This window comes from Haemorhous mexicanus, chromosome 2 (genome assembly GCF_027477595.1).
Source record: "Haemorhous mexicanus isolate bHaeMex1 chromosome 2, bHaeMex1.pri, whole genome shotgun sequence".
NCBI lineage: Eukaryota > Metazoa > Chordata > Aves > Passeriformes > Fringillidae > Haemorhous > Haemorhous mexicanus.
In genome coordinates this window covers 26,434,791-26,461,950 of record NC_082342.1, presented here as the reverse complement: position 1 = coordinate 26,461,950, position 27,160 = coordinate 26,434,791, and the positions used below count along the sequence as shown (strand labels likewise).

The 27,160-nt window shown below is 50.3% G+C and overlaps 2 protein-coding genes across 3 annotated transcripts in view; one reads left to right on the top strand and one right to left on the bottom strand.

The window, feature by feature from the left end:
- Positions 1 to 1,646, top strand: part of CFAP44 (cilia and flagella associated protein 44) — a 37,812-nt gene extending 36,166 nt beyond the window's left edge. Inside the window, exons 32-33 of the mRNA XM_059870341.1 lie at positions 608 to 742; positions 1,255 to 1,646. Of these exons, the coding sequence (XP_059726324.1) occupies positions 608 to 742; positions 1,255 to 1,389 (270 nt within the window). The 3' untranslated portion in view covers positions 1,390 to 1,646. The remainder of the gene's footprint in view (positions 1 to 607; positions 743 to 1,254) is intronic.
- A 1,114-nt stretch (positions 1,647 to 2,760) lies between these two features.
- BOC (BOC cell adhesion associated, oncogene regulated) overlaps positions 2,761 to 27,160 on the bottom strand; it is a 54,813-nt gene continuing 30,413 nt past the window's right edge. Inside the window, exons 2-19 of one of the 2 annotated variants that reach the window (XM_059837989.1) lie at positions 25,864 to 26,031; positions 25,217 to 25,495; positions 17,214 to 17,360; positions 16,788 to 16,931; positions 16,075 to 16,368; positions 14,979 to 15,251; positions 14,130 to 14,428; positions 11,311 to 11,470; positions 10,613 to 10,723; positions 9,205 to 9,411; positions 8,206 to 8,387; positions 6,985 to 7,090; positions 6,695 to 6,817; positions 5,822 to 6,043; positions 5,210 to 5,436; positions 4,558 to 4,637; positions 3,773 to 3,966; positions 2,761 to 3,430 (exon numbers count right to left, since the gene is read on the bottom strand). In XM_059837989.1, the coding sequence (XP_059693972.1) occupies positions 3,246 to 3,430; positions 3,773 to 3,966; positions 4,558 to 4,637; positions 5,210 to 5,436; positions 5,822 to 6,043; positions 6,695 to 6,817; positions 6,985 to 7,090; positions 8,206 to 8,387; positions 9,205 to 9,411; positions 10,613 to 10,723; positions 11,311 to 11,470; positions 14,130 to 14,428; positions 14,979 to 15,251; positions 16,075 to 16,368; positions 16,788 to 16,931; positions 17,214 to 17,360; positions 25,217 to 25,495; positions 25,864 to 25,948 (3,318 nt within the window). In that variant the 5' untranslated portion in view covers positions 25,949 to 26,031 and the 3' untranslated portion in view covers positions 2,761 to 3,245. Of the gene's footprint in view, positions 3,431 to 3,772; positions 3,967 to 4,557; positions 4,638 to 5,209; positions 5,437 to 5,821; positions 6,044 to 6,694; positions 6,818 to 6,984; positions 7,091 to 8,205; positions 8,388 to 9,204; positions 9,412 to 10,612; positions 10,724 to 11,310; positions 11,474 to 14,129; positions 14,429 to 14,978; positions 15,252 to 16,074; positions 16,369 to 16,787; positions 16,932 to 17,213; positions 17,361 to 25,216; positions 25,496 to 25,863; positions 26,032 to 27,160 lie in introns of both variants that reach the window. The other variant, XM_059837988.1, reaches the window with a different exon arrangement.

Here is a 27,160-nt window from a genome sequence, read left to right as displayed (position 1 = left end):
CTTCATTGCTACCTCTGCTCCAGTTGCTGGTGCATATCCTATTTTTCAGAGAGAGAGTTGATCTCTCTGTTTTGCTTTCCTCAAACACATTGTCCTACTTCATTCCCTACATGAAGCTCTTGTAGAGTGCTTTTCTCTGGTTCTCAGGTGGCATTCAACACCTCCTGCCTTCTCTCAGTGCCTTTGCTGACAGACTTTGAGTACAGGGCAGGTTCTGGCTCATGCCTGGGGTGCCAATCTGTGCAGTCTGAAAAGTTCATGTCTCCATGCCTCAGGCTCAGCTGCTGTGGTGCAAGCAGGCAACATACTTATTGCTGCCTTTACAGAAGAGCACAGGAGGATACAGAAATACTATGTACCTAATGGCTTTTTTTTTTCTCACACTTTTGCCTAACTGCTTTACTTACTTAGGCATTTATAATTTAAATATATTAAAAACAAAAAGATGACACTGCACTAAAGGTGCTGTGTGGCTGATCCTGCCAGGTGGTGCGGCAGGATCAGTCTGTTGTTTACCTGTGACATTTTACATGGTGCCTAACACTTCTTCCCCACTCCACACTTTTTGTCCTCTCTCATCCCAGATCAACTTTTTACATCTTTCTAGGAAAGAATTGTAGTCCTGCAGCATCAGCTAACAAAGCTGACAAGGGAAAACACCAGCAAGCTGCACCAGCTGAACAGGTTTTGCCGTGAAAAGCATCAGCTTGAAACTGAGCTGGAATCACTGACAACTGGTCAGGTGAGCCTTGTAGCCACTGCAGTGCTTGCAGGTTTGGGATTGTTCAGAAATGGGTGAGGGATCATCTGGCCCTCCCCAGCTCTCTGGTCTCACATCCTACTCTGCAGTCAGCAGTTTGGGCTAGGAGTGGACAGACTGAATGGCTGTTCCATACCTTACCATCTCTACAATTTCTTACTTTGTTGCTTTCTAAGACTGAAACAAACTAATTTCTAATTAAAATATGCCTTGAAGGAATTAAAAGAATATTCCTTTGTTACATGGAAACAATCATATTACAGTCACGTAACAGCATTACAATAAGAAGTGGACTTATTGCTCTGTACCAGGGAGTAAGTCTAAGTTAGTGAACCTTCACTCTTTCCCATTGTTTTGACTAAGGTGGGGAGATGTCATGGGTATGTCCTGGTTCTTGGAAAGCTTCACTTTCCCTGTTTGAAATAAATTTCCACTGTTCATTCTCCATGTTTTATAGGAGCCATCTTTTTCCTCTCCATTTTCTTTCTCTACAGGGAGGAGAATTTGAGGGCACCCGAAGTGCTGACATCAAAGAGACAGCCCGGCTGGAGTCACAGCTCACGCACATGACTTGTGAGGTGGCCCTTCTGAGAGAGGAAATCAGCCAGGGCAGATTAGATGAGATGTAAAAGAATTCACTTTCCTTAGCAGAAAAGGTGGGTGCCTCTTTCTACAAGCTTTACCACAGGACTCTGAGACTCCCTCTTCAGAAATAGTAACTAACAATCCACATCACCCTTAAAATTAGCTGCAGCAGCAGTCGTGCCTGGAAGAGCAAAATTAATTGTTTTGACTATCCAGGGGTTTAGTTGTAAAGGGTTGTATTTGTTTTTTCTATCAAAATATGACTGTAACAACATATTTGGAATAAAAAAATAGCAAATAAAACTACTAAATACTGTTATCAGTCCATTGGAGAGGGTTGCACTGGACAAGGTGCGCTTTGTGTGTCCATGTGTGTGCATTATGTCTGTGTCTATCTTCAAACAAGTGGCTCTGGAAAGCTGGTTTGAAGTTTCCTTGGGGCAGGTATTTGTTCTCAAAATGGTAAAAGAAGTCTGCCTCAAGCAAGCATTTGTTACTGCTGACCAGCAGTGGCCCTGCTCTGCTAACTGAGCTAGTTAGAGTCCAGGGACACACTACTGGCCAGGAGAAAGCAAAGAGGCCTTTCTCCTCAGGGAAGGACATGGCATTTACTGGCAGGAGGAGGATGTAACAATGCAAAGTCAACCTGTAATTCCACTGGCCTCTACCTGCCTGATCAGTCAGAGGGCCAAGCTCTGTGTGTTTTCAGGTGTTGCTCTTTTTTGCGTCTCTCATTTGGTGTGGTGGCAGTATGTGATCATTTGTAACACTTACCCTGCCTGATTGTGAAACCTTCCTTCATCCCCAGGCTGGAAGGGTTGTGTTCTTCCCGTGCAAAGCTCCTGAGATGCTAATTTTTAACTGAATAAATTAAACAACCTCCAACTGCTCTTGCTGTTCTTCCCCACTTCCCACCTCCTGCCACAGGTCTTTGTGTCTCTGTCTTGTGTACACTCAGGAGGGCTCCAGCCATATCCCAGCCAGGCACAAGAACTTCCTGCTGGTCCCAGCACAAGTGTGTGAATGGTGCTTGTGCAGCCTACCCTTACAAGGGGTCCCTGCTGGGGGAATATATATATACACACGAATATACCTGGTGCTGACAGCTCTTGTGCAGCTGCAGGTTGTGCCCTGGGAGGTAGGAAATGCCTGGAGCCCCAGGCGAGGGCTGTCTGGCACCAATCCCTTGCCTAACAAAGGGCAAGGACATACAGTGCCAGCTGGGTAGCCACATACCTAGATGCAGCTGGAGACAAGGAACAAGACCCCAGACTCAGCATCACTAGTGTCTATTTGGAAAACTCTTAACTGCAGGAAAATGTCACCTTTCCCCAGATATCCTGCTTGTTGTATGATACAAGTGAAAAAGAAAAGGCTCATTTTGTGCGAGGAATCAGCTTAGAGCCAGGCACAGCAAAGACTAAAGCCTTTATTTTAGATGTTGAAGCGTGAATTTGTCTTTACAGATAGGCAGCTGCAGATGGCGTGTATGTGAAAGGTTGTTTAAGTTGATTAGGCAGAGTGCATAACTCCAGTCCATTCACAGGAGTGTGTTCCTGGAACAAACTTTCCTGTGGGGGAAAGGAAAAGACATTTCGGGCAGCATTATTTGTTGTGAAACCCTCGCTGCAAGAGGGTACTGGCAGCTCTGTTTGGACCCATGTCCTGCAGTGTCCCTTGTCATGCTGTTTCCATCGTGTGCCACTGAGAGCTGCTGCCTTGTTTCCTGGGTCCTCCTGTGACCTTGCTGAGGATGCCTTCTGTCTCCATAGCATTATAAAAGGCACATATACATCTATATACAAGTGCATAAATATATAAATAGGGGTGTTATAGAAAAATAAATACCCTTTCTCTTTTTCTCTTTAGAATAAGTCTTTTGCAAAAGGCAGCTTGGTCCCTAGCTGGTGGGAGGATGAGTCTCTAAGGGTCTCAGTGGTGGAGAGCTGCTGTTCAGATGTCTTGGTAGGTCCTGACCCAAAGATGTGATCACCGGATTCTGGGCATGGAGATCTCCTCTGGACTGGCAGCAGTCTAGTCTTTCTACCTCTTCAACTGGCACTAGGCCTAAGCAGCAAGGGCTTCCTGAGGGGGAAAGGAGCAAAAAATTATTACAATGCACACTGGAAAGAGAGATGCAATGGGAGGTTTCAAGTCAACAGTTCAGTTTATGAGGAGGGGTACTCTGATCAAAGAGGAAGATCTGCATTCTGAAAGTCTGTGTGGGAATTCGATGCCATGATCACACAAAACAAGTTTGATCTGCACTACAGGGGTGGATCAATGGATTAGGTCCTAGGAAGATGGATTAATTGATTCATATCACTTGAATACAAGCCATCAGAAAGGCTCTGCAGTGAGATTTCCCCTCAAGAGCAGCCTAAAATGATGAGATGAAGGAGGCATGGAGTTTTCCAAACCACTGACCTTGGTGGAAGAGTGCATCCCGTCGAGCATCCAGGCTAGGGCCTCCCACTTTGCTTCCTATCACTGGATGATGGAAGCCAATAAAGTGCTCTTGAAGGTGAGGACAATCATCTTGTGGCTGAAGAAGCTGGTGAGTGGAGTCATCTGGGAGACTGTAGAGGAAAGAGTTGTCTTCTGTTCTGGAGCTGGGCAATCTGGGGAAGCAGGCAAAGGGGTTTAGTGCTGTTTACAGATCTTCCTCCTCATGTCATGTGTCAGCCAGCACATCAGTGCTGTGACACAGAACATTCCTAAATGAACGGAAGAGCAGAAATTGGAATCTACTTGTGCTATGGGAATGAGGTGATATGAGACCTGGTATCCATCCAACAGCTGGTGAGTGCCACAGGAGCTGAGAGGAATAGTGCCTCACAGGGAACATGGTAATGAAGGATGTCTGAACAGTGATACACAAAGCAGGGCAGCTGTTTATCAGCATCAATCACAGATGTTTGCTTCTCTCATCCTGCTTTTCAGTCTCCCACTTAGAAACAGGAGGAGGAAAAGGGGACAGAGGGGAGTAGGTCTTGGCCACCTCTATAATTAAATTATTCCTTCCTGAAATCCTAAGAGGAATGAGTTGTGTGAAGAGAATTTAGACCAAGGTGTCCTAGTGCTGGAGCATGGATTTGTTTCTCAAGACCTAAGACAGACTGAAGTGTACTGAGGGCAGGCCTTTGTGAGCATGTAGCCTTATGGGTCCCAGTAGACTGTTCCACTCTCTCTCCGCACAGGCCAGGACTCACCTGGAGGGCTGGTAGTCTTGCTGGGCACTTCCATTCTGCAGCACTCTTGCCTGCAGCAAGGCGTTGGTCTCCTCATGTGACTGGAAGGAGAGAAGGATTCTTAGCAGAACACTGGCACACAGCAGCATTAAGAGGCAGATGCTGATCTGTGAGTCAGAGCCCTGGGGCAGACCACTGAAGCTCTTACAGCAGAAGGCAGAAAAAGCTGAAGCTGTTTCTTTTGCTACTGAGGGCAGTGAAACTGAGCACTGAAAAGCTCACTTTACACTTACTGCTGAATGAGTGGGGGATAAACAATTTATAGTCTCAGCTCCGGCACTGCCTCTTACCCTTTTACAGACAGACTCCTCAGCACTGTCAGTCCCTGTGCACTTTGCTCAGGGAACACAGGAACTGTTTCCATAAGAGTCGCCTTTTCTCAATGCCTCCTCCATACTTACCTGGCCCAAGAAAACTCCCCTGTGTTTTGGAGTCCTTCCTGTTCCCCCCATGTCTAAGACTTCACTACAAAGGGGAAATGTCTTTTGGGAAGCCAGCCTTGCCACTTCTACATGCTGCAAAGTGTGCCAGCCATGCCTGGAGAAGCCCTCTAACTGCAAGCGTGGCCTCCAGCTCATGACAAACCAGCTCTTGATTCCAGGTGTGGACTCACCTGTGGCATTTCATTGGGGCTGTAATCTCGGGGCTTGGTGCTTGCATACCCCACTCCTGCAGAAGTGCAGATGCCATTCAGATGTGCCCTGCTGGCACAGGGCTGCCCATTAACAAAGGGATGTCCATTGGCACGAGGAGCAGAGATGCCTCTCAGAGGCACCATGGTGTACTGGCAGGATGACACCAGCAGCCCAGCTCCTGGGAAGCTCATGTCAATGGTTTGCTCTGCAGAGGGAAGGAAAAGAAAGTCTGAGGCAAAAATTAGAGGTAAAGTTAAGCTTGTTGAAGCTCAGCATCTATAGGATTAGGCTGTCCTATGAGGCAGCTATTTTGGCACCCAAAGCACTCTTGGAGATAAATGGTGAAAAGGAGCCCTTCCCCCTAGTCCCAGAGGTTTTTTTGCAACAAGGCAAGCAGGACAAGGGACAAACAGTGGCCTTTGTCTTTATGGGGTTCCACAGGACATCTGAGACTTGCCTTCTGTCCATCCCTTCCCTGCTTCCCAGAACTCCCTCACATTTTGGGTATTTGATGCAACTACACCCTGGGTCAGATTTAATCCACAGGCAAACTATATCCTGTAAATCAGCCCCCAAGAAACAGCCCTTACTCTGCTTAGACCAAGCTCTCCAGAGGCAAAAGGGGATGAAAGCCACAATGAGGAGGACGATGGATCCCAGCACAACGCCTACAATCAAGTATGGCAGGTCGCTGGAACGGGCCACCATGGCTCCTGTCCCCAGGCCACTGTGCCCACCACTGAGTGGGGGACGCTGCTGAGGGGGCACTGTGGAGGGTGGAAGACGACCTGGCAGACCAAGAGACTTCCGAGCTGTGGAAGGAAAAGAGAATGTTAGAGACATGGCAGATGGCACAGCAGTAGTCCAGGGATGTTAATGCTGCTGTGGAGTGGCCAGATTTCTACGGTGGCTTTAAAGAAGCACTCCTGGATGACAGGAATCCTAGGCTGATGCATTTGGCAGTACAGACAAGGCCTCTGTGCTTGGCTCACAAGCCAAGCCAGATCTGCTTGTGGACTGCTCGACCAAAAGCAAATCCTTAACAGCTTCTCTAAAGCACACATTTGGACTTAATGCTGTTCCCGTCATGACAATCCAGCTGCTTTGAAGACAACATGGGGCCTGCTTCTAACGCAACATGGAGCTCAGCACAGCAAGGGAAAGTGAGCCCTTCTCCTTCCAGTCACCACCTATGTGACAGGAAAACAAAAAAACTAAAGGTAACTGCTGCTCTGAGGGACAGCAATGGACTCTGCACAATGGGTGAGCACAGACTGGGTACACTGATCAATGGCATGGACAACCCTGTGTCTCTCTTCTCTCCAGTGCTGCCTCCACCACTTTACTGGTGCTTGGGTAACGTACTGTCAGGCAGGGATGGTTCCTGCCTTGCCATGCTCTGACAGCTGCAGGCAGGGAAGGCGGCAGCTGTGCTCCCAGAGCTGCCCTGGGAACCCACTTACCTTTGGTTTCACAGATCATCACGTTGCTGAACTCGCTTTCACCTCCCTCATTGAAGCACTGCATCTTAATGTCATATGAGGTCTCTGGCTGCAGGTGGCTGATGGAGTGCCAGTACCGATCTCCTGAGGAGGAAACAAACACATGGAGCCTTAACTTCCTCAGGGAACAGGCAGTTGGCCCAGCTCTGCAGCAGTACCTGGTAAAGCAGCCAGGACAGCCGCTGCCTTTTGTGCACAGGGCTCCTTTTGGCTGTGCTGTCTTCCAGCAGGGACGAGTCTATTTCTCCTACCTTCCACCACGTCCTTTTTGTAGTCACTGTCATTGTCACTGTCAGTGGGGCGGTAGTAGATGTAAAATCCATGGATGGGAGTGTTGTTGTTGCTGGCTGGGATGTACTGCAGAGAAAGGGAGGGAGAGCAGAAATTAGCAGAGATGTCCATGCTTGTATTGTACTAGGTGAGGAGCATCTGGGATAAATGGGATGGGACAGGAATATAGTCTAGCAAAAGGACCTTCCTTGTGTTTCCATTGGTTTGCACTATGAGAGCTTCCGTACAAAAGCTCAGTGCTACTTTCTACTCTCAAGCTTTGCTTCTCTCAGATAACAGATAAGCTGTGAATCTGGGCCTGTCACTCCAGGTATCCAGTGCTCTGCTCCCTCTCAGCAGTCACAGCCTGTGATTCAAGAGAAAAAAATTCCTGAACAACAATGACTCAGCTGAGCATGAGCAAGCACACCATCATCTTGACTTCAGTAGGCTCATGGCTTCCAGACAAACTGGGTCTTGCCATGAACTGGTCACTGCAGGAGCTTTGTGCTTCTGAAGGACAGCTCTCTTCCTCCCCCACAGCCAGGGCAGTACTGTCCCAGCTCCGTGTGTTCTTGCTGTCTTTCACCCAGTATTTTATCAGCTACTGTTTGAGTTTAAATGAACAGCAGTGCCCATCCCGCATTGTGACAATTTCTGGCTAGAAGCAGCTAGGAGAGGAGAGCAGTGCATCCCTCTGAATAAACGCTAAGCTGTTGAAAACACTCAGATCTGGGCTTGTTATCCAAAAGATCCTACCCACTCTGAAAAATCCTCTGGAGTGAACTGCTGTAAATTATTATCAACATTTAGGATTGTTACCCAGCAAATGAGAGCAAAGGACATTTCTGCTGGAAAATACTAAGAGAGAGGAGGTGCTAATGGAGCAAGCAGCCACCCCATGCATTGTTCAACTGTGCTTATTGAACAAAATGGTCGAGACCCCATGGTTGTCCACTGAAATCTTCCTGTATACAACGTGGATTCAGATGGAAAAGGTTTCCTAGGCTCTGTGACTTCTTGCCCTTCTATGTGTCCCAAGCCCAGTCCTCCTTTGGTGGAGGCAGCTATTGGATCCCAGATCCATTTTGTGCTTGTGACAAGCTCCAGCGTGGTAACCTGGAGGATGTGTAATCTGGGCAAGGAGCACCCGCACACCTGGTTCTTGCCCCTGCAACGCTCTGTACCCCCACAAGCCTCACCATCCACTTGAGCATGATGGTGGTCTCGTTGATGGCGTCCGTGAAGGTGATGTAGGGCCCGGCCACGGGGCGCTCATAGACGCGGTTACTGTACCCAGACACCACGTACGGCCGAGATGCTGCGCTGGGCTCGCTCTCTCCCAGGATGTTCAGCGCCCGGACACGGAATTTATAGGATGTGCCTATGGGGAAAATAGGAAATGAAATGGCTGCAGGGATTGGAGTTTTCCAAGATTTTTACTGTCAGCATGGCCCTGACTGTGAAGAGGGCTACATCTCCAAAAGGCAGAGAGCCTAGAGCAAGTTTGCTGTGGAAGTACAAATACTGAATGGCCACATTTCAGCCATGTCCTAGATGGAGCCTGCTTTTATTTACCTTCCCCAATTCCTGTCTGGATGGTCCAAAGGTCAGACAGCAGTTTTGGAAGGTGTTCAGGGGGTTAAGAAATGCCTGAAAGGATATCCTGACCTGAAAGCAGGTATGGAAATGTGTTCTTCCTCTACTCCATGAGAATTAAGTACATAAACATCAGTTCAAAGCTCAAACCCCACGTAATTTTTACCCAAACTTCATTTTACTGATCTTTAGTTTGGGTAGTTATGTTCTTCTTTTAAAGTGTCCAGCTCCGTGATGAAATCTTTTCTCATGTGAAGTGCAATGGGATTTGTGCCCATCTGTCTTGCCAGTGACTACGGAAAGTTCTGTACCGTCTTGTAAAAGGCAAAAGCAAATGCCTTTCGAAACTGTATCCTGTAATACAGAAAAACATGCCTAAGTCTCCCTGAGGGAGGTCAAACTTAGGCTGGCCTCTGCAGCTGGAGAAATTGGAGAAGCATCTGCAGCTTTTTCCCCACATACCTAGGGCAGAGGTTAGGGAAGCTTTGTTTTGTTCACGCATGCCACGCTGAGCAGGACATGACAGATGGTTAGCCATCCTACAGGGACCCTGCAGCCTTCCTACAGACCTCCAGGAAGCAGGGAGGAGAGCACCTGCCTACCTTTCTCCAGGCCTGGGATTTCCACAGAGAGGCGAGAGGGAGGAATGTCACTGGTGGCCAGGACCCAGTCTCCCAACTTCTTCAATTTCTTATACTCCACGCGGAAAGACTGGATGGGGAACCCACCATTCCCACGGGGGATCCAGGTCACGTACACAGATGTCTCTGAGGCCATGGAGATGGTTGGACGGTCTGGTGCCTCTGGAGCTGCAAGAGACCCAGAAGGACATCAGGACATGAAACATTCTTCTCACTCTGTCTGGAGGATCCTGTGGCTCAGCGGTATGCAGGTGAAGGACTACCTGCACTGCACCCAGCCACATGCTCTGCAACTCCTGAATGCTCTTCATTAGAGCTGGCACCCCCAAACCCTCATGCCTTTCAGTTTGTGCCCACAAGCGCCTTTTACTCCTGCTTGCATCTTGCTCCTTTTTCACTCCCAGCTCAAGTAGGATGACACAAGGTTTGGGGTGTGATCACCCATCATGGGAGGGAAAGCAGTGTGAGGGGTGGATGCAGGGCTGGAGACGGAGCAAAAAGCCTGGGTGATGTGGAAGCAGTGAGCAGGGGGAGACTGATGCTGGGGACAGCCAAGTGTAGGAGATGGAAACAGAAGAGATTGAGAAGGAACAGCTGAGAAGGAAATAAGGAAAAGTTCTGAACTATGGAAATGCAATTTGATGGGAAAACAATCAAAAGATGGGAGGAAAAGAGATGAATGGAGCTATGGATATGAAAATAAAGACAACAAATGAATGAGTGTGGGGGAGACTGAAGGATGGGACCTCACAGCATTCGGATTGAAGGAGAGAATTTCACAGAAATGATAAAAGCAATAGCAATGATAGAGACAAAGTGGGAAACAACAAACTAGATTGACCGGTAAGGATCTGATGTTTCTCCAGTGCAGCAAGATACCCAAATGGAGCACTCTGCACCTGTAGAATGGGAACTACTTGCCCCTAGCCAGGGCTTGGCTGAGAGAGGAGGATGCCAGGACATGTAGGAACCTGGTCCCCATTCCTCCCTCACACTCCATCAGCACCCACTGGTGCAGTGCAGTTTGTTGCTCCTGTGCCTCACACATTCACAGACTCCAAGACAGGGCTTTCTAAACCCTCTGTGTGGAACTCAGAAAAAGGCAGAGAGTTGCTGAGATGTCCTCGCATTAAAGGTGGGGCCAGGCAGTGGGATTTGCCTGCTCTCCAGGACTCACTGTCTGCCAAGGGCAGTAGCAGGTGTGTCCAAGAAGGACCTCTCCTTGTCAGAAGCTAGAAACCACCCATCCTGCACTGCAGTCTTGATTTACTCAACCGAGACTTCAACCCCAGCATGGCCTGGCCACTGCCACCCACAAGAGACCCAGCACCCCTCACCCTCCCCAGTGCCAGTTTAGGGAGGGCCTTACGGGACAGACGGCTGTTGTCGGCCTGGTTACTGCTCTGGGTGCTCGTGCCTGGGTCATCCCTCTGGATCTGCTGCTCTTTGCTGGCAACAATCTCTGGTTTTGGGCGCCGGCCTGTGCAGAAGGGAGAAGTGGCATCAGTAACAGAGAGATGCACTCAGAATTAACTTTTGCTGTGATGAGGAAAGCAAATATTGCCAGACAGGATGTGGAGGTAAATACTTCCTGGACTCTAACAGCCCCAGGGCCTCAAAGCACTCAGCCTCCTGGCAGGAACAAAAGCTAAAGATGCAGATTTGTTAATAATCCCCCTCAAATTTAATTTTCTAGCACTTTTAATTGGCTTTCTTGAAATGTTGCAGGATTTCTGTCCTCGGGCAGAAGATGGATTGAAAAACAACTTGACATTTATGCTAGACACATTTTCTACAGTTCTGCAGGTGTTCAACTGAGACACCAAGGGAAGAAGGGACTTATTCCAACCCACACAGAGGATGGGTTGGATTTTCCCCATCCTACCCTCCACTTTTCCTTCTGACAGTTGCTCTAAGCTGAGGACAGATGAGTTTCCAGAGCAGAAACACTCCCATTGTCCAAAGGCTGGTGTCTTGTGCCTCAGGGCTGGGACAGGATGTCTCTCTCAGAGGACCCCTCCCCTGACTCAGAGCAAAAGGGAACCCAGGGAAGGGTCTGTCCTTTACCAGTGCGGAAGGTCACCATGGCTGTCTGTCCCTCGCCAGCACAGTTGTGAGCAGCCATCTCCACCTCATAGAGGCTCCCAGGGTCCAGCCTGGTGAGGGTCAGGCGATGTTGCGAGGCTGGGACATCCCTCACGGCCCAGCTGTCCGAGCTGTTGGTGACCTGCTGAGAGACCAATGCAGAGCTTGGGGCAGGCTGGGCTTCTTGTGGGCACTGAGCTCAGAAACTTTATTAGTAAGTTGTGTACCAACCACATTTACCTTCTCTTCCTTCTCTGCAAAGGAAGGAGATGTTTCCAGCCTGATTTTCAAAGCAATTAAGGTATAAGCAGGACAACTCATCCAAGCCCCAGAGTGTTTTCTTGACCCCAGGGTTCAGTCACCCCTGTTCTGTCCTCTGGTTCCCTTTGATACCACCACCCCTCTATCTGTGTAAATCTCCAGAGCAGGTGTGGCCCCCCAAAATGCAGCATTAGCCATAGGACACAGCTATTTTAGGAGCCAAATCTCTCCTGCATCCCATCTGCTGAGCTGCTCATTTAGATACTGGCCATTTCTGTGGGATGAGGTACCCAGACACAACTTTGTTTTAATGAGTTTTATCCAGCCTCACCCCTGGCACTTTAGGGCTGAAATGAAAAACCATAATGCCAGAGCAAAGGTTTCTGCAGGGAAGAGACTGGGCATGGCCATAGCCCTCAGAAAAGCTTGGAAACACAGGGGGGTTTTTTGTGATAGCCTGATGCCCCATGCAGAGGGGGAGGGAAGGTGGAACCTTCCTCCTTCTCCCCAGCTGCAAAGATAATATTTTTGCAGGCAAATAGGCAGGACACTGAAGTGACCCGGTGCCAAAAGGAGAATTAGTAATGCAGGCAATGCCACAGAACGGAAATGCCAAGACTCTGCTGTATCATTCATCTTCCCCAAGCATTTGACACTGACTGATTAATGCCTGCCTCGTTTTATTTTTATTCCTGAGCCTGCAAAGTTGTGAGGCCAAGGAAGGGAGCCCTAAAGGCTGCTAATATCCAGGAAAGGGAAAGAGAAATTCTTAAGAAACAAAAATAAGGGCTGCATGGCATCTGACTGCTTGCAGGCTGCTGAGAGTTTGGGGTAGTGAAGGAACAGGGTAAAAAGAGACATTCACAGACATTTTCTAGAGGAGAAGCAGAACATTGCCCAGTAAAAATGTAGGTCTCCTGTCAGTAGGTCTAACTTTCTTTACAGCCAACTTCTACACAAGGAGCCTTTTCTTTTGTTGCTAAATTGATTCCTTCCCTCTCCACACACATGCTTTTTCAGTCAGAAACATCAAAAACAGATCATTATATAACTTGATCCTAAGGATCTTGGATAAAAAGAGACTCTTTTTAAACAACTGTAAGGGTTATTGGGACTAATTCCTTTCCACACAATCCTTAAGCATCCCAAGAAAGAGTCTCCAGCTGAGAATTTGGACTACACTGAAAACATATTACTGCAAACTGCAGTGACCCATGGTAACCTTCACTGCCCCACAGCCCCTTCCAGGTGAAGCGCTGAAAAACAAATCCAATATGGACAAACTCCAAGGCTGCAAGTTAAGACTGCAAGCAAAATTGGCAGTTACATGATACACCACTGGAGAATAAATCTCTTCTTGGCAGACAACCACAGCCAATAGTCTCGGGATGCTTTTGGCATCTTGGTTTTTTATTTAAGCTTACCCTATTGTGTTCCTGTGCTGGCATCTTTTCCCTTTGTTTTAAAGGGCTCTTTAAAGAGATGGTTAGCTGAAATCCTCTTCTTAATTTTTTTTAGAAAGAAATCAAGGACTGTAACAGTCTTCTCTTACACTGTATTTTCACAAAAGCACACAATTCCAGTATACATGTACGTGAAAACGGTGCCTTGCAGTGGGTGGGAATCCAAAAAATGCGATCTGGCATGTTTTTGGAAATACTCAAACCCTCAGGGGTTTGAGGCAAAATCTGCCTCTCTACTGCAGCTCCCTGCCTACCCAAAGGAAAGAAAAGCAGCAGACAAATGAATTCAAGCCTCTTTTTTCCACTTATCCCCAGCAAATGGAAAGAGATACTTTAGACCTCAAAAGCAGAATTTTTCCTTCAACAATGCTTCACCATTTAAAGAAACTGCTGAGCTACAAGCTGTGTCCGTGGTGCCGTGAAGCATCCCAGAGGGAGGAGCCCCTGGGCTCCAGCAGGACTTGGCCGAGCACCATGTGCTCACACTGTGCCACCTGCAAGTGATGTACTCCATAGCGCACTGCCTTCCAGCTTCCAGAATAAATCTGGGGGATAAGGACCTTCCCAGAGGATGTAGCATGGCTATGACAGTTCTCTGCTGGCTCCTCACACTCACTGAGGCTGGGCACTTTGGTGCTGCTGAGCAGGACAGGCACACGCAGCAGAGAGGCTGCTGCTCTGTGTCCTGCAGCCTGTTCAAGGCAGAGGTGTCCCTGTGGCTTGTGCCAAGACAAGTCATTGTGCAGAACAAGTCATTGTGCAACCTGCCCTCAGGGCTTTCTACCTGTGCAAGCACGCAATTGGGAATTGGGCATGGAAGCTACTGGTGAAGTGTGTGCATGTGCCTTCTGCATACTTAGGCAGGCAGGCACTGCCACTGGGCTCTTCCTGGATAGCACAGCAAACCTCCTGTCCCAGCCTGTAGGCTGAGGCTGCAGCTCAGGCGGTCCCACTAACCAGTGCCACCAGTGAGCGATGGGTGCCCCTGCTCACGAAGCATGAAACATGTGGTGAGGCCGCCACCCCACCCATGGAATAGTGCAGAGGGGAGATGGGAGCAGGGCAAAACAGTGATACCTTGCGATGCTTCACCACATAATAGAGGATGGGGGCTCTGCTGTCAGGTCGGGGTCTCCACACCAGGTCGTAGCTGTCTGTCTTGGATGTCCGTGGAGAACTGAGGATGATGGGGGCTTCCGCTGGAGTCACCAGCTCCTTGTTGGCTGCACACTGTGGAGATGCTGCTAGAGGGGTTGTCCCAGGCTTTGGCAGTCCAGCTATATCCAAGGGCAGCTTTAAGGCGCTGTCCCTAGAAGGTGGTGTTGGAGGTTGAGCTGAGTCCAGCTGGGCATCTTGCCCAGGGCTGAGTGGAGCTCCTGGAAGACAAGGTGTCACAACAGGGTAAATGCCCATCCCAGTCTGTGGTTAAGTCAGAGCTGTGAGCCCCTTGTGCAGTGCTGCCTGCAGTACCACTCAAAAAGGTATTGGCAACAATCCCTCCTTCCCCTGCTATAAACCACAGGGTTCCCTGTCTCTCTGCAGTCCCTCTTACCCTGTGTAAGTTCAACAGGGTGAAGGAATCAGATGGTACCTCTCCTACCCCAGGTGAATTCAGTTTTTAAGCTCTTGCTCAGTGCAAGTTCAGAGGCAGAGCTAAGCCATGGGGTGAGGCACTATACCCAGATGTCTTATGTCTCTTGTGTAGAGACCACCCAAATGTGCACTCATGGCCCTGCCCTTAGAAGCAAAACTGGTATCATGTGTTCCCACAGAGAGATATGGAGACCTCAGGCAGAGTAGCACTTGCAGCGTAGGTTAAATATGAAGCAGGGGCAACACCCCGACTTTCTTCCCCTGCTTCCCCTGTCCTTGTTCTGTCTGTTAGGCTGTGACTAAATGGTCACGACTTTGGGGAGAGGGGCTTACCCGGGCCGGCTGTCCTCAGCTGCACCATGGCTTGGGCGCTGCCCACCTCGTTCTCAGCCATGCACTGGTAGATGCCCTCGTCCTCGGGCCCCACGCTGAGCAGCCGCAGCGCCCGGCGTGACAGCCGCAGCCGGTGGCTGCCTGACAGCGGCACCGCGTTGCGCAGCCACATCACCGAAGGCTGAGGGTTCCCTCGCACCTTGCACGTGAACTTGGCACTCTGGCCCCAGGGAATGATCTGCTGGGATAGCTCCATGGTGACCTCCGGGGGTTCTGTGTGAGGAACAAACAGACTGTTGAGCACCACTTGGCTGGGAGCACAGCATGGTCGTGGCTTTGCATTTTCCTTTTTGCAGGGATGAGAGCGGAGAGATGGATCCTTTCCTACCCGGAAGTCCCACTCCCTTTGTGGGGGCCCACATGGGTCTGCTTCAATGCCCCTCCCCTTCAGCATCCACATAAACTGCAAAGGGAGATAGCCCAAGGCCATCTGCCCTCTCACATGACATCAAACATCTACAAGTCCCATTTTTCTGAGCTGAAATGCTACTCGGCAAAGATTGTGCTTGTGCCACAACACCACACTGGCGCCTGATGAAATAAAATCTGTGAAACATGGGCTTAATCTACCTAAAAATTGTGAGACTGGGAAGTGTGTGTGGTAGAAATATCTAAGGTGTAGTGTCCCTTATATTTTCTACTCCACACAGAGCGTCCCTACAACAGAACAAAAAACAGAACAAAACAAAGACACTCCAAAGTCTTCCTTATGCCAATGTCAAATATGTCTAAAAAGCAACCAGGCTTCCACTAGAAAGTATTAGAACAAAAGCAGTGCCACAAATGACAGAAGAGCTTCTGCAGAGGAAAGGATGATCCATCATCTCCAGCCCATGGTGGGACCCAAGAAGGAGGAACTACTGCCCTCAAGAAAGAATTAGTCTGGTCTCCCCGAAAATGGAAATACAAGAAGGGGTTTGCATTACATTGTGGTTTGTCCAGGGAGAGGAAGAGTGCTTCAGTGCTAGTATCTTCCCCTAGAAGAAGATGAAATATCCAAGCCCTTCTTGAAACAATGGCTTCCAGCAGCACTCACCAAACACCTGCACATTGTAGAAGATGAATGCAGCCCCGGCCTCCCCAACACCATTGTCAGCCGTGCAGCTGTAGGTGCCCGAGTCCTCCTCGCTCGTGGGGTCGATCAGGAGGTTGCTGAGCAGGAAGCGTGTCTTGTTGTAGGCGGAGACGCCGGAGCCATCCTTGGCCCAGGTGACCCGTGGTGGGGGGATCCCGCTGGCCACGCACTCCAGAATCAGGCTCTGACCCTTGGTGACAATGATGGTCTGAGCCTCAGGAGGGTAAATTATCCGAGCTGCTTCTGCTGTGGAGCCTGGGGAGGAGAGATGGAAGAGGGAGGTGCATGGGAAGGAAGGTGGATGGTGGGAGAGCACCCTGTGCAGTGGGTAAGTAGGGATAGTGGTAGAGCACACTGTTTTCCTGTGCTGGGATGGGTAAATGGCAATGCAGGACCAGAGGGACATTCTGTAAGGGTTCCGTGCACACAGCAAAGCCACCTTGCCAAAGGGCTAAGGGCCTTTGCCCGCCCACCACCAAGAACAAATCCTAAGGAAGCATGACAATCCCAGGGCTGCATACACATACTCCAGGAGCAGAACTTGGGGCCTTCTGCTGTTGGAAAGGAGTTTTCTCAGCAATAGATAATGGTTCACACAGAAAAGCAGCTGCACCAGATAGGACTGATCAGTGTTCCCAGAGCTGGAGATGTGTGGTGAAGGGAGAATGGCTTACGTCTCACACGGAGCCTCTCACTGGAGACTGAAGTTTTCACCTCCTGTGTCACGGGGTTGTAGGCAGCACATTTGTAAGTCCCCTCATCCTCCTGGCTGGCATTAACGATCTGAAGGTTTCCAGATGGCATAATAAGATAATTGTCTGTAGAGAGAGAAGAGAAAGTAACACATGGTCACAAGATATGCTCCTGTCCAGCCTCCTGGAACGCATGCAATGTCCTGAAGAAAAGGTGGATAAGGGGGAAAGAAAAAACTATGATGTCCCCGGCAGCATGGACATCAGGGAGACCCTGAAGTAACTTGTGCTCAGACAGGTGGCAAAGGGACAAGGAGGCAGCAGGTAGAGATAGCTACTGCTGGTAAGGAAGGGAGAAACTGAGGGTCCTGTGGCAGAACCTGTTGGGACAGACGCCTGTGCGCTCACCTCGGGAGGTCTCCAGCCACTCCTGCTTCACACTGTAGCGGACCTGAGCCTTGGGGTGACTTTCGGGCAGGTCACAGGCAATCACAGCTGTGTTGCCTTCATCCACCTCGATCACATGCTGGCCATCAAACTTGAAATCTTTGAGATCTGCAAAGAGAGCAGAAGACAAGGCATCTCAGTGGCTAGCTAAACATCTCAGTGTCAGCTCATACTGTCACCATGAACTTGGGGCTGTTTCCTCATGGTGCCAGCAGAGGACTGTTCTGACCCCAGCAGCTAGGGAAACTGGCTTCCTTTCAGGATTTCCCCCCCCCCCCCCCCCCTCCTTTTTCCTACAAAATGAGTAACTTAAAACACAGCTTCTGGAGAAACTGCCTGCTCCAGGGCTGGGAAACTGGGTGTGAAAAATCCTGGCCTGAGAGTAAAAAATAAGCCAACTTATTGCAGCACTGAAAGGCAGCCAAAAATGGTCCTTCTGCCGCCTGCTATTTCACACATGGCTGCTGTCCTGCTACTGAGAAGCTGACTTTGTAGTCATAACTCTGGGAGCCCATCCTGCTTAAAGGGTGTACAGATGCCAGGTGGGAGGAAGTGTGTGATGCTCCCTGAGCTCCTCGCACACCTGAGAAATCAGCGTTTCTGCTCTTGCCACTCTTGCTCCCAACAAATATCTTGCAGCTGGAAGTTGGTTAATCACGATGCCTCACATGTGCCCAAGCTCCAGTTAAAAGAACAGGGACTTGCAAGGAAAACCAGCTCCTCCTCTACATGACACAGCTGCTCCTTCACTAAAGCAGCTGTGAAAACTCTGTCCCAATACATCCCTCTGCCCGTGCTGTGATGGGAGTTCCCATCCTGGCTGGGTTGATGCAGGCAGCAGGACTGGAAGCACAGGAACAAAGTAGAAGGGCTACCTAACTTTTTGCTCTCTTTGCCCTGTTTCTTTAAAGCAGGAGGAGAGGACTGCAGCAAAATCCCACAGATCTGGAAGGGCAGGGAGCATGCCAACCTGGCCCCACCAAAGTTTTCAGAGAGAAAACTGGTTTCCACCCTCTCCCGGCGTGATGGCAAATCTTGCCGATGCACTGCAAGCTTGAAGTTTGTCTCAGACACCTGTGCTGTGAGGGAGGTGGTTTTGTGCCAGGAAAAATGTCCCTCGTGCATTTTTACAATGCTGTACACCAGCCAAGATGTTTTCACCACTACTGAAAACGGCACATCCCGCAGTTGGTTGCTGTCACAGGAGACAGGTCACACTGTCATATCAAGGCTCAGGTTGGTGCCTCTTCCCAGGATCCAGGGCTAATAGATCTCCTGAATGCCATGCCACTAATTCTTGATCAGACCACACTTCCTTTGCAAAACCCCGCTCTAATGCAGTGCGCTGCATATGCAGCCACAGCATGGCCACGTGCTGTCGACAGCTCCCTCATCCCCAGAAACCCATCCCAGGACGTGGCACCCATGACCTCGGGCAGTTTGGGGGCCAGGGGGCAGCAGGAGGGCTGGCGGTGTGCGGGTGGCAGGCAGCCTCCCTTGGCAGCCCCGGCCAGCAGAAAAATGTGGGGCTTGTTCTCTGGGAAATGCAGCAGCGTTCCAAGAGCAAAAGAACTCTGGCTCCAAGCTTCTCCCACCCACAGTCATGGAAAAGTGACATGAAATTTCTCAAGCAGACTTTCTGATTAAAGCAAGATCCTTTATGGAGTTCAAATAAAAACCAGCTCTCTTGGCAAGGCATCGAGAAAGCCTCCCTGAGCGCGGTGTGGAGGGGCTGTCGGGCAGCTGCTGGGGGAGCCAGCGGTCCCGGGCCCAGATCGGAGGGAAGGGGAGGAGGTTGAAAAGAAAAGGGTAGGTTTTGCAATGTCATAAAAATGATTTGCAATGAACATGCCTAATACTTCTGGAATTTCTTGGCATTGTTCAATTAAAAAAAATAATAAAAAGAAGGGATACGGGTGAACTTCAGAAATGTGATTAATCCTTTAAGACAAGCTGAGGAGGAGAGCCATGTTTCCATTGGATATTAAAGCCAGATGAAAGTTAACTCTTAGCTTGTGAAAAGCTGGCAGTGCCTCACACTCCTCCTCCAGCGAAAGTTACTGCTGGGGCAGGGAACGATGATGGATATTTTCTCCTCTTTGCTTTTTATATCTGATCAAAAAATAAAATAGTGAGAACCACAGAAATGGAAAGAGGTGGAAAAGTGGTGAAAGCCCGGGGTCTGCCTGCCCACACTGTGCATGTTTTGCCGATCAACAAAATATAAACGAGCATCAGGAAAATTAATGTGTGCCTTGGTGGTCTGGATTCATCACAGCCAAATTAAGATTTTGGAGCCAAGGCATAGGCTCCAGCAATGCTGGCAGGGATTTGCACACACACACTTACACGAGCACATGTAGATGCACACACACCCTGAGGAGAAGAAGGGGCCCAAGAGCCTGGAAAAAGAGCAGACCCAACGTCCTGGCATAGCAGAGCCATGTTGCAGATGGAAAATGATGACCCTGTGCCACGGCACCCCCTGGGATGACTGTGGGCTGGGCAGACATGGGGGCCTCTCACAAGCAGCCCCCCAGATGGTGGCTCAGCCCACATCTCACAGCTGTGGGTGGTGCAGCCCCACAGGAGGGAGTTGCAACTCCTCCTGGTTTCCCCTCAGCCCAGAAGTGAGGGACAAGGGGTGAAACTGTAGACAAAGGGGGAAAGAATAGAGGAAAGGAAGAGATCTTGGAGTGGCTGGGGGAGCAAGAACCAGGTGCCTCTGGAGAAGCTGAGTGAAACTGGCAGGGGAAGAAGGGAAAAATAGCAGAACTGGGACAAACTACTTTCTCATATGCCAAGTGTACGAGCTTCCTGCCAAACTACTCTCCTAAATTCCTGCTTCCCCACAGAGAACAAGACTGGTTTATTTGCCAGTGGATTTTGGCCACGGGAGATCTCAACTGCCCTGCTCATCACTGTTATGGGCATGTAGAGCCATCCTTTAGGGCTGATGGGTCAGCCAGAGCTGATGAGGGGTGGTCAGGGTCACCCCTGTCCCCCTCTGTGCATGGGACAAGCTCCCCCACACACATCCTGCTGGGGCCAAATGCAACATCCTGTTGCATTTGGCCCAGCACAGCAAAACAGAGGGCACAGTGCCAAGCTGGGACAACCAGCTTCGTCCTGGGGGGGTTCAAACAAGCTGTCCCTGAGCTGTGGGGGTACCATGTGTGTCCCCCCCCCCCAGCAGGGAGGGCTGGAGGACAGGATCCATGCCAGGGAGATATGCAGCACTTGCCCCTTCAGCTGCACAGCCAGCAGCAGCCAGGCCCCACATCTAACATGCAATTTGCACCAGAGCCTAACAACCACTGCAGCTGGGACAAACCACATCCCCTCTTGCTGGCTGGGTTTTCCTTCTCATATGGCAGCACCCAGCGTGCCAGCCCATGTTCTTGTCCTTAAAAGACATGCCTGACCACAGTGAAGCAAGTCCTCATCTACCAGCCATTGTCTGGAAGGTGCTGTGGACAGACAGAGCACTGCCAATCCCAGCCGTGATGGGATAAGAGGGCTTTTGGTCCCCCCCTTTTTTTGTTTACCAGGGCGTGCAACCAAAGACCATTGCGTATGTCCATCTACAGCCAGCTCCGAGGCATGATGGAGTGAACCGGGGTGCAGCCCTGCAGCCAACTGTGCTGCTGTCACTGGGGAGGGAAACCAGCTGAGTCCCAGGGCTGGGGGCCAAGCAATGAGGCAGGCGAGACAGAGACGATTAAATGAATGGGAAACCATAAATAAATCTGGAGAAGAAGCAATAGTAAATTAAATGATGGCCCCAATGTAAAAGTTCTCCCTGCCATAAGGAAGAGTGAAAGAGGAAAGGGAGGGAAGGGGAACAGGCATGAATAGGGCCCTCCAGCCTTGGGGCAGGCACCTTCCACTGTTTCCCCCTCAGCTGTGAGAGCAGCCTAGGGCTGTGGCTCTCACTCCCCATCCCGCCAGCACCACAGGAGCCTGGGCACTGGCACTGTCATCACCAGATTCCTCTCACCCTGCTGAGATAGGCACAGACCACAGACTCCTGCCCACTCACACACCCCCCCCCCCCCCCAGCACATCTTCCCCACGCTGGGTCCATCTCACAGTCCTCATGCCACAGCTCCGATGGTTCACAAAACACCACCCTCCTCATACTGCCTCTACCTCCGGGACCAGAGCCCCTGTGCCTGCTCTGCGTATGCTCTTCCAACAGGCAGCTATCCTCTTCCTTCCCTCCCTCCCTCCCTCCCTCCCTCTTGCCATTGCTTTTGGGGAGTATCTGCAGAGAGGCCCTGGCGAAGGAAAATGAATGGGGCTGTCTTCAGAAAGCAGTTGCAAATTCCTGGGGGATGCCATCCCGGGGGATGCCATGGCCTGCCAAGGTTGTGTGGAGCTCCAGTTCAGCTCTAACTGGACTCAGTGGTGCCCAAGTAATGCCTGAAGTGCTGCTCCCTTTGTCACTTCATGAAATCTTTCCCTTCTGCAAATCCCTCCTCCCTCCACCTCTTGGATATGCAAGGTCACTGCCCACAAGCTCTGCACGCTGAGGCCCAGCTTCCCACATGTGCTGCCACAAGGCCAAGGACTGACCTCACGTGTGGCACCGATGGAGGGAACAGGGCAATGAGCCACCCTTGCCCACTGCATTCCCAGGACACAGGTACCTGCAATCCCACACCCCTGGCCACAGAGACACTGGAACAGGTGGAGCTGTTTTGCTGCACCCCTCATCTATTTTTCTGTTTTGTTTTCAAATATCATGTCTATCCAGGTCAGGCTTGCTGCTGTGTTTGATGCCCTGATCTTCTAAGCATACAGATGAGTTCTGGGAGTTACACAGCTGTTGCTACCTCTGCTTATCAGCCTTGCTCCAGCCCTGCACTTCAGTTGCCCCTGTGAGCTCCACAAAGAGCTCCTGACCTTCCAAGCCTCTGGCTGTTACAGAACCAGCCCTCAGCACCATGTACAAGTTCCTGGTGGAATCACTCGGCCCCACCAGAGCCCACTGCAGCTGTGTCTTTTCCATACAGCACCTGTACCCAGGAGAGGGGCTGGGGCAGGGCATCCTGGCAGGATGGCAACTTTGCCACCTAGAATCAGGCACAGAAAACATTTCTTTCTTCTTTGCAGCTGTCATTCATATGAAGGCTTAAAGCCTGGTTTGGAAAACCAGGGATACTCCTGTTTTATCCATACAAGCTGTCCCAGACTGCAGTGCTGCCCTGGGGGCTGCAGGGCTGATCTTGTGCACCGCACTGATCAGCAGGTGTGACCTGCAGTGAACTGCACTAATATGCCATGGCCTGCCAAGGTTGTGTGGAGCTCCAGTTCAGCTCTAACTGGACTCAGTGGTGCCCAAGTAATGCCTGAAGTGCTGCTCCCTTTGTCACTTCATGAAATCTTTCCCTTCTGCAAATCCCTCCTCCCTCCACCTCTTGGATATGCAACAGCTATTTTATCTCTGCTGGAGAAATTAAATGCAAGTTTCAACCAGCACTCTGAGCCAGGGGGAAGAGAGATGGCCTTGGCATCACTCTCATCGGCTCAGATGAGAGAAGGAGGTGTGAGTCCCAGGGCTACACGGGCTGCCAGCACTGCAGAGATGCTTATCTGCTTGTTGACTGTCAGCAAAGCACAGCAGGCCCCAGGGGACTGGGCACACAGAGCCTGGGGCATTCCAAAATGTTTCCTTCAAACAAGGCCCAAAGAAAGGAGGGGAAATAGCCTAGAAGTTGGCCAGACAATTTTACCTACACTCCTCAAAACCTAGCAAGTCACTTCTTCCAATGACTCCAGGTCCCCTTCCAAAATAAACCTAAGCCTTGAAAATATTTCCATCGTCCTCCTTCCCCCCACTGCTTTCATTCACACATTCCAGTTTCACTTTCCCCCTGCCACCTCAAAATAATTTTTGGATGGAACTAAGACTTTCAGGGGGTTTCCTTTCAGCCCTGAAGATTATCTGGAGAAGACTTATCAACTGCAAGCTTACCTCTCAGGGGCTTTCCTCTCACCATGGCTGCCACTGAATCAGCTCTGAGCAAGGTCCTGTAGAGGTGGTCTGGAGCAGAGAGAAAGCCTGGGGCACACCTGCTACCACAGCTTTCAAACTCAGTCCCACCACCAAGTGGTGCTCCCTGTTCTTTCAGAGCAACACCACTGTTGCAAGCAGACTCCAGCTCATGAACATGAGACTGGTTACTTGAACCCCTCCAGAAGGTTCTCCTCCCACACCTTCAGTCCCACACCTTCACTGGGATGCCCTATCTCTCTCTTCACTCACTGACTGCTATATCTTCCCCATCTGGGTGCTCTCTATCACCTGAGGCTATCCAGGTGTGTGGGATGCAGCTCTACCATTCCCAGCTACCCCTGAGGATGAGGGACCCGTGCAGCACAGCACAGCACAGCACAGCACAGCACAGCACAGCACAGGGGTTTTACACAATGGATTAGCTGCTTGATCATCCAACCTCTGGCTCCAGTTTTGTGAGCTCCACTAAGTGGTGCTCCTGACTTCCTCTCAGAATTGCATTTGCCACAACAGGGACCACAGTAATGGCCAAGCATTCTCTTGCACACACATCCCTAGTTGCAATCCAGTAGGCAAAGGTGGTTTGGCTCCTGGAGAGGGCTGATGCACTATTCAGAGGCTTTGATCTGTCCTGAAGGACATGGTGGGGCCTTCTGGTGCCTTAGGACCTGTCCCCCATCCACCTCAGATAGGACAGACATACTTTTCCCAGGAGACAGAGCTGGTGGTAGGGGGCTGGGATGCGAGTGAAAAAAGAAAAGGGGATCAGCTAAGTGGGAGCTGATCAGCCTGAGGAGCTGTGCACACCCTACTCTCCTAAATTCAAACCATGCCCTTGGTAATCCCATCCACCTCTCCCCTCCTCTCCTTCTCTCTATCAGGCCACCAGCACACACAGCCCCCTTTCTGCTCTGGAATGTGTTCTCCAAAACTTAATCTCAGCATGGGGCTCAGGCCAAATCCCCCAACAGACTCGGCCCCGTGACAACCCCCTCCCACCCTGCCTTGGAGTTCAGCAACTCTCTCCTTGCTTTCCCTGGCCTCCTCCTCCTCCCACCCTGCCTGGCCTAAACATTTCACTCCTGATTAATGAATCAGTGACAAGCCAGTAGTTCTTGGCTTTAAAGCAAAGCCAGGCCCCACTTTGCACAAACATCTTCATGTCTTCATTTTCTTAAGACAGCCCCAAACTCCCTTTTCCTGGGAAAGATGAAGCCCTTTCTACACTCAGGGACTGTCACTGCAAGGCAATGGCAGCCTCCTCTGCACACACTTGCTCCACCAAATACTGTGTGGATTTCTGAGAAGCTGGGGGTCTCCACTGCTCTTTCTCACATGCATCCAGATACAATCCCTTCTGGTCAAATACATACAACATCTGGCCAAAACCAGGTGATTGTAAGAAAAATTGCCCACCTAAGACACCTCTGGCCACGCACATGTCTCCCAGTGACAGAGGGCAGCAGTGAGGAGCATGTAAGCTCAGGGTTAGGAGCAAAGACCCTTGCTCAGAGTTGTGTCTCAGGAAGGTAATAGCACACACTGACCCTGTGCTGGCAGCAGATGTGCAGCAGCCCCAGCAGCAGTTGGGCCATCAACTCCAGCAGGTACTATTTACAAACTCCATCAACAAGTCAGCAACCAGAGGAGGCAGCCTGACTGTCAGGAAACCAAATCCCATAGCTCAGGTATTCCCTGGTCTTGCAAAAGATTCTCCCTGAAGGACAGATCTGCAGCCTACCACGCAGGAGGAGGATAGCTTGGGTCAGACCAGGCCACATCATGTCAGCCAGTCCACAATCAAAAATGCTACAAAAGGCCCTATGCCAAAGGAGTCATCCCTTGATGCCAGCACGAGCAAGCAAGAATGGATGAGCCTCTCAAGACGTGTGATCGATGGGCCAAGCAAAGCAGGGGCTGTCGGAGAACTAAAGCTACTCACTAGCCAAGGTGACCACTGCAGGGACACTGGCAATGACTCCTTCAGGCACACGAGCAATGCACTGGTAGCGCCCCACAGTGCGGTTGTTGAGAGCCGTGATGATGAGCTTCCCTCGCTCCACGTGGATACCCAGCACCTCGTCTGATCCAGCCAGCTCCTTCCCGTTCAGTCTCCAGCTGAGGTTCACTCGGGGGGGGTCCACCACACACCCCAGGCTGACTGGGCCTCCAAGTTTTTGGACAATAGAAGCAGGTTGCACGGTGACCTGCAGAGATTCACCTGCACAGAGGGAAAAAACAGGAATAAGAAAGCTCTGTGAGACTCAGCAATAGAATAGACAGTCGAAAAAGCTGCAGTGCTGTATTATTTGCATTCCCAATGGCCTCTTCTTGTGTTGCACCATCCCCTGGACTCCTCATATACCCACCCTAATTTTTAGAGATGAACTCCAGCCCCATTTCTTCCTGGCACCACCTGAGAGAAACATTTGACTCCAAATGTATCCTCCTCTGGAAGAGAGTTTGAACCTAGACCTTTGGTCAAGGCTACTGAGGGAACAGGAGAGAGAGAAAACCTCTTTGTCTGTGAGGCATGGCTATGCTAAACAGCATTGAGGCAAACCAGAATGGGTAAGAAGAGACACTCACTCAGTTTGGCAAAACAGCTGGCAGCTGCAAGCACGAGGCAAGGGATGGGGGACATGGGCCTCTTCCTTCCACGTGTCATTGCCATCCCATGCGGTGTGACCTGGGGTGCCCAGGGAAGGGTCCCATAAGCTGCCTCAGGGGATGCAGTGAATTTGTGGCAGTGGATTCCTGTGGATGACAAGAGACATGATGGATGAAACCCTCAGGCTTCCCTCTGCTTTCCAGCCTTGCTTGGCTTCTCTACCAACATCCCTAAACTGCCACAGATTCACCAAGCCAGTGGCCTGAGGAGACTACAGATGCTGATGCAAGCATTTCTCTTCTCCAGCCTCTCTCCCAGGCACGGTTGGGAGTCTTCCAAGACATCCCACCCTCAGTACACACGCACACACAGACACACAGTCCCCTTCCCATTTCGTACTTAGCACAGTGAATGACAGTGATGCACACTGGGCAATTTTCAGGAGCAAAACACAAACATTTCCAACAAAGTGTCACTGGAGATATCCACTGAGTGTTGCTGCCACTTCTTGGCTATGTCTGGATATATTCTATTTTGAACACTAAAGTAAATGAGCAGTAAAAGTCCACTGTAACTAAGAGACTCAACCTAAGAAAATACTTCAGATTAACTGTTCTGCCTGAAACACACCACCTATTTTAACTCTACACAAACCACCAGGTTCATACCTGAAAGTGTCAACTAGCCCCAAAAAGCTAGAAATGTAAGGCCACCTGTCACAACCCAGGTTCTGTGAAGAGCTGCACACTGCAGCAGCTGCTTTGGAGACCCATGAATGAACACTAAAGCAGACAGGCCAGGTCAGGGGAATTAAAGACCTCAGCAGTTGCCGTAAGAGACACCTCAGAAGTCTGACTGAGTTCATCTTTAATCAAAGGCAACAGGCTGAATTCAAGAGGAGATTTCCCTCTACTGCATCTAATGCAGCTATAGGATTTTGAGCTCCCTTCAGCTGCAGCACTAAGATGACCTGCAAGCCTTAAGGCACTGCAGAATTGCTCCTGTGGCATGTCTACAGGGAAGAAGCCCAAGACCAAACCCAAAGCAGCCAAGGCAGCCAGCCCAAACAGGAGTTACACTGCCTGCTCCCCCTGCAGCAAACAGCTCATTAGCCACAATCACCATCCTCAGGAGCGCCTGACTGCAGGGTGGTATTTCCTACTTCCACCATGGTCACTGCTTAAGCCATCACCTGCTTGAGCATGTGCTCTCCATACCCATCTCCATCAAAAAGAGCGCACAAGTCCCTTCAAGCCTAACCCCCAAAATTAAACC